The 11,104-nt window shown below is 42.1% G+C and overlaps 2 protein-coding genes across 3 annotated transcripts; one reads left to right on the forward strand and one right to left on the reverse strand.

Moving 5' to 3' along the window:
- The first annotated feature begins 1,307 nt into the window (after nt 1-1,307).
- washc3 (WASH complex subunit 3) lies at nt 1,308-5,689 on the forward strand. 2 transcript variants are annotated; one of them, XM_062382665.1, is made up of 7 exons: nt 1,308-1,515; nt 2,347-2,445; nt 2,535-2,600; nt 2,677-2,826; nt 3,471-3,593; nt 3,676-3,740; nt 3,836-5,689. In XM_062382665.1, exons 1-7 carry the CDS (start codon nt 1,465-1,467, stop codon nt 3,933-3,935), a joined length of 654 nt encoding a protein of 217 aa, XP_062238649.1. In that variant the 5' UTR covers nt 1,308-1,464; the 3' UTR covers nt 3,936-5,689. The 2 variants fall into 2 exon arrangements, with proteins under 2 accessions (XP_062238649.1, XP_062238650.1); XM_062382666.1 differs by having other exon boundaries at nt 3,480-3,593.
- dram1 (DNA-damage regulated autophagy modulator 1) lies at nt 5,527-9,260 on the reverse strand. The gene is made up of 7 exons (XM_062382664.1): nt 8,854-9,260; nt 8,402-8,469; nt 8,044-8,186; nt 7,781-7,958; nt 7,596-7,654; nt 6,922-7,014; nt 5,527-6,835 (listed from the first exon to the last, which is right to left on the reverse strand). The coding sequence occupies exons 1-7, from the start codon at nt 8,982-8,984 to the stop codon at nt 6,791-6,793; spliced, it is 717 nt and encodes a 238-aa protein (XP_062238648.1). The 5' UTR covers nt 8,985-9,260; the 3' UTR covers nt 5,527-6,790.
- Between the last annotated feature and the right edge of the window lie 1,844 nt (nt 9,261-11,104).

The following is an 11,104-nucleotide window of genomic DNA, read 5'->3' on the forward strand; positions in this document are numbered from 1 at the left end:
CAACGGCTTCCCTCTCATTAACCCCCCCGCCTATACAGAGCTATTTAAAGCCTCTCCGTTAATTAAATGCATTAAAATGACACTTTTATAAAAGGGCAACTGTAATATTGTCATGATGGCACAGAGGGGAATGCCCAGACAGACTGGTGGGGGCATGGGTGGGCAGTATAGACTCATACTACACATTCTGTTTGTTTGGGCTGTAGAAGCTAAATTTAAAACTCCTGGATTAGAAAAAATGGAAATTAATAAAATGTAGCTGAAAGGTGTATATTATGTAAATATTCTCCATGTTTATTATTATAACTTACTTATTATTTTCATACTTTCTCTTTCTGACTATCTGCTGCTCTCCCAGCCTGGGATCAATAAAGTTTCTTATTTGAATGTGAGAGGTCCACAGGTCATGACCCCGCTAACTATCTGCAGAACATAAACCGAGCTGAAACTCACCGTGTCCTTTCTCTACGGACTCTAACACCTCCATGACTGCAACACGACTCTTGTGCGTTGAACAATAAACTAACGTTTGTTGCTAATATGCGCAGTTAGGACGCAAATATTAGCTTCACCAAGTATCGTCCTGCGTTTCCTGTTTTCAAAATAAAAGTCTTAGAAGCTGTGCAGTGTCTGCTTTTAATATGAAATGTTGTCTCTGTCCCCATCTTACAAAAAGAAAAACTGTGTCTTTAGAGGAAGGTTTTTTATAGCGATTAAAATCTGAGAATACAAGCTTTGAGAACCTTGTATTATATATCAAAACATGCTAAAGAAGTTAAACTTAAAATAGACCCTACTATTTCCAAGTATACACAGATAATGATACTTTTATGAGTTTTTTAAATCTTTTCTGATATGCCCCTTGAATGTGTTATTTTTTACAATATGAATCCAGTAGATTGCGCCCTCTGGTATCTGATCAACTTTATGATTCTGCATAAGAAATATTCAGAAACAGACATTTTCTCACTCACTTCCACAATATCTACAACACTTTTCCTTTAAATATCTACCCCTGCCTAAACATATAATCTATCTATATTCTTAACTGTTTTATCTTTTATATACATAAGAATGTATTGTGATAATAATAAAGTGATAATTTACGGTGGCGAGATAAAGCATAAACTTCTTAGATTTTCTTTACAGGATCATTCTAACGTAACAATACATTAGATCTTTATTGAAAAAAGCAATATAATAATATTCAGCCAGAGGACTCACTGCCGGATGTTGTTGCTTGCCACAGACTACAAAATAAAAGCTCAAATCACAAATCCCATCCGGGTTGTCTACGTACTCTCGCGTGGCTCCGGTGACGTCAGGACGCGACCTGTCTCAGCCCTCAAGTCACATGAGACGTTTCGTCTGCTAAATGTTTAGTTTCTTCACGTTTCACTGATTTCTCTGCTTGAAACATCTTCCTCGAAGTGAAAGTGAAACAGGAGCCGTCGTGGAACCAACATGGACGAGGACGGGCTTCCGATCGTGGGCTCCGGCGTGGATCTGACCAAGGTTCGTGTTCGGCTCGCTAACGTCAACACAGACACGATGAGAGGAAATCAGCTGTCTGTGATAGTTTCACGGCTGTTGAGCTTTTATGGAAGCGGCCGAAAGTTTCACTATAAGCAGCTCGTTTGAATCCTGTGAAACCTCGAAGTGTCAACGAGACAGGGATTTAACAATACACGTTTCTTTGTAAATTTATGCACTTTTTAAATGAAGTTAAATTTCCTTCTTCGTACTACCGAAAGTAAACACTATAAACATGTTAATTTCAATACATGAGATTCAATTGTTCAAATGTACTCATTTAATAATAACGCGTCACCCAGAATAGCAGGAAATCCCGTTATTTGAGACCGAGAAACAATAGAGCCATTGATCATTGTTCATGGTCTGTGCTCGAAGAAATTCCTCAAGTTATTCACTAGCAATTAAAAACAGTCACGAGAATTTGATGTGTGGTTGAACAGCTCGTCTGTCCATCCCTGGTTTATTGTCCTGAAACAATTGAGTCACTTTTTCCCAACACTTTATTAGTACATTAAAAGCAATATATATTAAAAGTTCAGAGTGCCATAATGGAAAAGTAGCCATATTTGCCTTTATTGTTCTCTGAAATTTTGCAGTAAAATCCCTTGACACACAGACAGTGAAGGTCACCACGAACGAGAGTCAGGTGAAACATCTGTGTCAATATCTTTTTGGCTGCTGCAGGAGAGGAGAGAGAGAGAATTGCATCATACAGATGCTGTGACTTGCTTCACTTCCTCAGCACCTCACACTCTGCTGCTTATCTGCTTCTTACCATCCACGATTAAATATTTGTTCTGCTTCCTCCAGGTTCCTGCCATCCAACAGAGAAGAATCGTTGCCTACCTGAATCAGTTTGTTGTGCATACGGTTCGATTCCTGAACCGCTTCTCCACAGTCTGCGAAGAGGTTTGTACAATTTTACCGTAACGTTGATTTGCACGTGTGTCTGTCGCTCTTGAGGTCAGACCCTGACCAGTCGCATGTCTTCCCCACAGAAACTTGCAAACATATCTCTTCGCATCCAGCAGATTGAAACCACTCTGTCTATTTTGGAAGCCAAGGTGAGTTCTCGAGCCTCCGCCGTTGTTACGTGTCCGGGCACTCATCTTATAAGTAACATTATTGTGCTCTGAGCAGCTGTCTTCCATTCCTGGCCTGGAGGACGTGACAATCGAGGGAGTCGGTCAGCAGCCGCTGCCGCAGCCAACTGTTCAGGCTAACGGGCCGACTGCTGCCTCTCAGAGCCAAGTCAGTGCTCCACTGGCAGAGACGCGGCCACCCCTACAGGTACATTAACCGTCATGCACACAAATTAATGCTGCATCATAGTCTCAAAGATGACTCTCCACCCAGAGAAAAAAGGTTTCAACACGTAACTGCACTTAAAAACCACAATCTGTCATATTTACACTCACATTAGATAAAATAAACTAGATACTGCTGATACTGCTCAGATTTGGAATGAATCATACTGATTCTAACACAGTTGAGCCGACAGGAACTCTGGAAAATGGGTCCAGACTCTTTCTGGAGTTTGTCTTACGAGTATGGTGTAGTCAACTCTTGTTGTCTTTCAAAGTCAACATCTTCTTCTGCGTCTTTTGTTTGGCACCTCCTTTTTACCCTGAGCTCTTTATATTCTTCCAGTTTTGTGACAGTAACTTGTCACAAACTTCATCAACAGGCCGGTTCGCCCACTGTGAGATTTCTCTGCTGTATTCTCACATGGTCTCATTCAGGCATTATCTGGACATTTAAAAATGAGGATGCCAGAAAGAAAATTGAACAACTGATTCAGACATTTGCGTTTTTAGTATTTTATGCTTCGTTATAAACATCTGATAAAAAGAGGATCTCAAACTCTAAAGGTACAACACCTACCAGAAATGCTAAACCTTTTAACCACGTGTTACCTTTCCCTAACCCTGTAGCCCATTCAGACTGTGCAAGAAGCTGTTCCGACGCAGACACCGGTTCCAGAAGCAGCTGCAGAAAATGTCCTGACGGTGGCCAAGGACCCACGTTACGCCCGATACCTGAAAATGGTGCAAGTGGTGAGTTTACGATCACACCTGCACATTGAGGATAAAAATAGAAATAAAGTGTGCATCTCATCAGATGTTTGATTTGTGACAGGGTGTTCCAGTTATGGCCATACGGAACAAAATGGTCCTGGAGGGTTTAGATTCCAGCTTGCTTGAGTGAGTGTCCTACAAGTCAATTAACATTGATCGTTGTCTCTGCATTTGTGTTTCATTAAACTGACCAATAATCACTCCCTCACTGCTGACGACAGCACGCCGGACGCCCCGGTTCCCGACGGAGGAGCGAGGAGCGCCGATGATCCGGATGTTGCCGCGATCAGCTCCGACAGCGAATCCTCTTTCAGCGACTGACATCTTCCTCTACGTCCTCCTCACTGCAAAGCTCTCCTGCGAAGACGCCTTACATCGCTGTGTGAGGTTCAGAACTGTACTAGCACGAGGATACAGAAGGAGCAGATGTCGGTGCCTGGAGACGTGTCCCGAGTGATTGTGATTTCAGTCTGAATGAACTGGAAGGGCCGCTCGGACCTCCTCGATACGTGGTTTGATTCCTCAAGAGCATTTTTGATTAACAATTGTTGTTTCCAACTCAGAGAGAACAAGTTCCCTCTTTGATAATGAACCCTGTGGTCCTCAGAACATGGCAGTAGCAAGTCGTTTTTCGAGGAGTAGTTAAAACTGGAGGTTTTCTGTGATAGTGACGTTTCTATCACAGTCATCACTTGATAGTTCTTGCTGTTCTTGTTACAGGGTCCAGACAACATTTTAAAATATATATTGGAGATTTGACTGATTAAAGGCTGCTCATATTATTATTCTAATTTTGGATATTACTTGAAAAAGTTGACATGCTCCAATATTCATAAAAGCCATCACTTTCCTGACTGCCCATAGCTGCAGCTCCCTTTTTCAGCCACTTTGGATTTAGCTCATGCTTCTTTAAGTGCCCCCCCCCCTCCCTCCTGACGATCAAAATGTAAAATGTGGTGAATCGAGTCAAACGACATTACGATGGTGCAGAAGTATCGGCCAATCTACTGATGAGGTGTTTCAGAAACTCCAGTGTTTTCTGTGGAGGAGAGAAGCTCCTGTTACCACAGACTCTCTGGTGCTTTCACTTTGCAGAACTTTTATAAAAACCCTATTTAACACACAAGAGGAAGAAAAAAGCATCTTATGTCTCTTTTAGTCCTTTCCTTTGCTAATCGCTGAGTTAATGTCAGGGTGAGAAAAACTCAAATGAATGTTGTTACAGGATCAGTCCTCTGCTTATCTTTAAACCTGCTCGGTAAGGTTTGGTTTGGCTTCAGTGACGTTAGCATTTTTGGCTGGAATTCCGATTGCTTGAAACACTGATACTCTAAATAAGTGCACAAGCAGTAAATTACATGATACGCCAGTAAACAATACATGGCTCATCACAGTTAACAAGCTGCACTTGAAGAATAATGTGTTTCAAGTGTTTTACCCTGATTTACTGCAGCATAGAAAGTGACCATGTTGAAAAAGAGCTTGTGTAGATTCAGTGTAAGGTCACTGTTGCTTCGAATTTATTAACCTAGACAAAATGAGTAGCTTTGGAAAGTATGCAGACTATATAAAGATAGAGAAATGGCAACTCCTTAAAAGTGACGCCAATGCTTCACATTCGCCCCCTGGTGGCTGGCCTCTGCATAGGTGCATAACTGTCACGCCAATACCTTCAGTTGGCGATAACTGGAAATATTTTGTTGTGTCTCTGTTTAAGATTCGTCCATAACTAACATTTTTCCATTGTAATGCCTATCGAGCCCGTAGATTTTACGTTTACGCCCACTGACATTATTGAGTGATAACACCGTTTGTAAACAAAAGTCTTCTTTGTGTTTGACCCACGACATTTTTCACAACTTGTGTGAACATGCCCCGAAAAAATATTAATGTAGAGAAACTGTGCCAAGAATGTTTTAGTACAAAATACATTTATTGTCTTTTGATAAGATTTCTATGAATGGACATTACACAATAGTGTAGAGACGTCTGAAAAGCACTTTGGTTACAAGAGAGAGAATCGTTGCATCTGTGATTTGTGCCTGTAATAAACACTCATATAATTTGTTCAAAAAGTGCATCCTTCTTCTTAATACTATCATATTATCTTCTCATTAAGCTCAGCAGGAAATTATGATATGTGCAGTATATTATGTCACAAGCTAAAATACAAAAGTAATTGAACAAACAAAACTTTTCCCAATGTAAATACAGTATCTGAGGTGGAAAAATTGTGAATCTGTGTTCTTGTGAAGGCTTTATAATGTGGATAAATCCTAGTGCTTGATTCAAAAGAAGAGAAAGAAATTAAGACTTTCATTTAGTCCTAAAGAGTCATGAGTGAAAGAATTTAGGGAAGCGCTACGCATTCTCTGAGAGGGCGTTAAAGCACATCGAACACACCTCTTCCTGTTTATTATAAGAATGAAATTTGGCAGTTTCATTGAGCGACTAATTCTCACAATGGTCTAATTCTCCTGTATAAAAAACAGCTTGATCCTAAGTGCATGATTCCCGGATGTGGTCACGTGCACAGTCACATCCACAGCTGCACTATATGACCGCAGTGTACAGTCAGTACCTGCAACCGAAACTCTGAACCGGAGCATCCACTGAAAGAGATTAACTCCCTTCATCATTGTCTGTACCGAACACTGATGCTTATAAAAACATCTGTTTCCTGGTGTGCAATATAAAAACAGTACCCCATATACATATACAGTATTAGTTTGGCATTTCTCAAATCTTCTCACAAAACAATGTTCCCACAGAACAACACTTAATTGGTTTGAGATTAAATCACATGTGCAGCAGTCAGGTGATCACTGCACGGCCACAACTTCTCGTATGAGTGGTCACAGGTCCGAGAGGAAGTGTTCAGCTGATGTGGCAGGAGTCAGGAGTGCAAAGTGCAAAGTGACGGTCCTGTGACAACGGGCGGCATGAACACATGAGTACACCTTGGGATCGTTTAAACAGTATAAAAAATCAGGCTGTTGTCAGTTCTTTTTTCCTTAAACCCCAAATCTGACGGCCAGCTGTTACAACGCAATAATAGAAAGATGGCGAAAATAACCTGCTCTCCCAATAGACTCACAATATGTTGTTGTGTACAAAAATAAAAAGGCATAAAACTCTCATAAAAAAAAAAAAAAATACTGGCGTTCAGCTGCAGATCACGACGACTCCTCCAGCTCTGTTTTCACATGTAAAGTAAAAACCTGCAGGAAGTAAAAGGGAGAGATATGTGACTCATTTCCAGTTAATAAAATTAACTTGACCTTGTGTTTAATGGTCAAAAACTCACTTTGAAATCGTCGATGTACGTGAGGAAGAAGAGGATGAAGCTGAAGGCGACGACCCACTCACATACAGCGCTGGCCAGGTAGAAAGGATAGTCCTGGAAGAGAGGCCGCAGTCAGTCCACGTGGAAAATGATGGAGAACATTCATCATCAGGTCATCTAACTAAAGCCGTGGTTTCCTAAAACCCAAGATTTCCTCTCACATCTGAGTCTAAAACCATGAAGAAACTCCGTTTATAAAGAAAAACCAAGGAGGTTAGGTTTCCTTCCCCATACCGACACTTGGTGGAAGGATGGAAAATGGACCATGAAAGAAACCTTAGTGGAGGTAATGCTTCAAATGGCGACCCTGTTCAGATGTGGTTTAACCTCCGTCCTGAGGGATCTGATCCTAAGTGGTCAGCTCTTAGTTCAGGTGTGAACGCAGCTAAGACACATGGATGCATTCTGAGGCAGTGTGGTCTCATTCTTTCAGCTGTGGGGGCCACATTTAAAAGCGGATTTAGCTGCCGACCTCTGACCTGCTGCAGATTCCTAATAAACTGTTGGGTGATCACACTCAGACGTTGGATAATGTGCGACTGATTCGAAGTGACGATTTTAAGAGCTGTCCACACGTGATCTCTCAGGCTGGAGGTCAACACCAGGTCTGAACAGCTGACACGCCTGCAGCTCACCTCTGCCTCTCGGTCTCGGATCAGCGTGCTCTGCTTCACAAAAGAGGCACAGATGATAGCTGAATTATCCGTTAAGGAAAAAACAATCAATGAAGCATCACACACATCTACTGGCAATAATAACGGACACTAGAACATCTGGGAGCCGGAGCATCTTCTCAGCTTGGACTTCAGGGAAAGGATACCGGGGAAAAACGCCAGCGCAGCAAGCATGGCGATGCCCGAACGCACTCGATACAGGCTGGAGGAGGATCCGAACGGATAGGTCCGATAGGAAATGATCGACTGGAGGATTATGTACGTGATGCCGGAGACGAAGAACAGCACCGCTCCTATGTCATGGACTAACATCACGGCTGTTTTCTGCAAACCAAAACAAGACAGCCGCTGTTAGAGGTTTCATTACGTTATATTTAAAATCATGCAACACACACATGTCGAGATATACCTGAAAGGTGGCCACAATGCACATGCTCAGACAGGAGAGCAGCCCCACCCCCAGACCACTTCTATTGAGACCCGTCCTCCTCGCCCCTGTCTCCTCACCCAGCTTCTCCACAAACTTGTATCGGGCGTAAATGGTGGATATTCCTGCACAGGAAAAAGTCAGATTGTGCTTTAACCACAAAAGATACAAAAAAGAAAGAAGTAGGATTTATGGCTCATCCTAAGCCATAAATTCTGCTTTCACTTTCTTGAGAAGGGGAAATGTGACTGACATCTTTGGAGAGTCTGGAAAACCCAAAGTTGCTTAATACACCAAGTGCCCAAGTTCACATGTATAATAAAGGGGGAAGAAGAAATACCTGCACAGGCAGAGATGAATGTCATCAGGCCAAAAATGCAGCTCTCCGGGGGTTTAGCACCTGTGTCACTGAAAAGGGGAAAAAGGCAATTTTTAGCCCTGATTTTAGACTTGACCTCTCTCTCTCTCTCTTGTCATCCCTTAACCTTTGGCCTGGAGATCGTTCATGTTGTGGTTTGAGCTAAACACAGAACAAACCATGACTTTCTAACTTCAAACTAGTCAACGTACACGTGTAACGTTAAAAAAGGGAGAAGTGAAAGAGGACTGCGTGAAGCTGCACAGCTCCTGTGAAGTAGCAGCTGGAGGTTGGGTACCGGCCAAGCTTTACGCTCGAGGAAAACGAAACCGAACTTTACGGCACCACTGTTGTCTGATTTGTATGAAACACACAATACCACATGTGTGTGCTTTTGGATTGGAGGTTGTTAAAGATCAACATGTAAATCTCACCTGATGTACGGGAAGATTAAATCGACGTCGCCCCTGAAAATCGCGATCAGATAGGAAATGATGAAGGTGGAGGAAGACCAGACGACCAGAAACACTGGCAGGAAGCACAGACCTTGCGTGAACAAAAACATCTCAGGGAAGTTTGTTTACGCGTAACTTCCAGAAAAAAGGGCCACCACCTGAGCAGGAGGAGAAGGAGGAGGAGCAGGAGGAGGAATCCACGTCTGATGCTGCTGATCCAGACGCATGGATCAGGTTGTGCGCCTCTTCTCTGTGTGAGTCTGTTAACGACAGTCACATGGTGGTGATCGTCTGCAGCAGAATGAGCTCTGCCTCTTTCCAATAAACTCATGTACAGTACAGCAACGGTGACCTCTTCCCCAAAATGACTCCGAGTGGGCTGGCGTTGCGCAAATAAAACCACCCGATACATCCATAGAACTCCTCCTCCTCTTCCTCCTTCCTGTCACTTAAACAATTGCTGTTGATATATGAGAGTCAGAGAGGACCGTTAAGGGTTCCTCCTTAAATCCAGTCAGAAGGTGCTTTTCAAGAGAATAATGATGAAATAAAGCCACATAATAAGGAACTGTTAAAACCAGCTTGAGGAATTTCCCAGTGTTATGGGCAGAAACATAAAATTCAAGATGTGACAGATGATAAAAAAATTTTAAAAAGCAATGAAATAAAAGGTTTTAAAATGATGTAAATGAGCCAGGAGATGATCAGCGACTCGATAAAAACAATACGAAAAAGAATGACTTGTTAAGTTGGATGTATCTATTCAAGGAGATTGCTCTGGAAAGTGGGGGGCCCCTAACAGAATGGGCCCTGTCACCTTTGATCCTTAGCTGGGACTGCGGAAAGGCTAACAAGGCCCCCAGTTAGGACCAGAAATTAAAAGTTAATAAAGTCTTTTAATAATTTCTAATATTTAGCTGAGTTAAGCTCGATGGAGAGAAGCTACAAACCGGAGTCATGTGCTGTTGGGATTTTTGGTGAGAAGTCTGGCTGCTGCCTTTGACACAGACTAACATGGACTCTTCCGACTCAGACGTGGAGAGTTACAGTAATTCAATCGAGAGGAAATGAAAGCTTGCCTAACCGTGCTGGAAGAAGAAATGAGCTACACGTGAGTGAGTCATGTGTTTAATATTTTACTTCTAGGTAAAAGTAGAATAATCGAAAAACTCTGGTTGCAAAGTCTGCGGTTTGAATTGAATTTGGAACAGGTCCCAAAATAGGGGACACTTTGTCACGTAACACCTCCACCAAGGCTAAGGCCGACTCTCGCCATAGTTCATAGAAAATATAAAATAGTTCATGGAAATTGGTCCAGTATTGAGTAATCCTGGTAAAAGACAGATAAATGGAAATTAAAACACAATGCTCTCGACCAGAGGAGTCTAGAAATAAGTTCTGAAGCCCTCGACCAATGCCCCTCAGCCCATTTATTCACAAGCCAACCACAGCGTGACAATTTGAGATAACTTGATTGAATCCATTGCCACGTATATCGGCTAAATTAAGGCAATTTCCTGTATGTGAAAATATACAAGGCAATAAAAAGAATTCTGATTCTGATTCTGATTAAAAATAATAAACAAATACAGATTTGACACAATGGGCCTTTTTACAGGACATGGCCATGTGGTAAAGAAGCAGGAAATGCATTAAGACCTTTTACAGTCAAGGTCTATGAAACCTAATTTGTGCAATTCTCTTTGCAACTAATCAAATTACCACAAACAATTTCACGGTTTTGAAATGCCCTCAGTTAGTGGTACAGTCTTGGAGTGTATATGTTCTTGCATGTTTTAAATTCTTGTGTAAATAGAGTTAAGTTTTCCACCACTGGAGTTGAGTTGACTGTAAAGAAGACGGGACAGAGCCAGTGGAACCCAGACGTCTTTCAGCTCACGCTTCTAAAGACGTGTTTCCTACATTCTGAGCTGAGTGGACTCACTTCAGAGCCTCGGCTGTTGCTGCAGCTGAAGATGAAACTCGCCAAAGTCTGACATGGAGGCAACTTTAAGAAACTGTTTGCTTGGTTCCACTGTAGTGACTCAGCAGCGAGAGGCTGAGGTAAAGACAGACTCAGGAGAACTTTGAGATGAAATGTTGCACTGTAGAAATTCCCCCTGCATTTATCATAATAACTGCAGGACCCAGAGATTCATTCTCGGCTTGAGCGAACACATTTAACTGTTTGTGATGAAAACATGACAATCATAATACAAAATAAAGAGTC

This window comes from Platichthys flesus, chromosome 23 (assembly GCF_949316205.1).
Source record: "Platichthys flesus chromosome 23, fPlaFle2.1, whole genome shotgun sequence".
In the NCBI taxonomy this organism is placed as follows: domain Eukaryota; kingdom Metazoa; phylum Chordata; class Actinopteri; order Pleuronectiformes; family Pleuronectidae; genus Platichthys; species Platichthys flesus.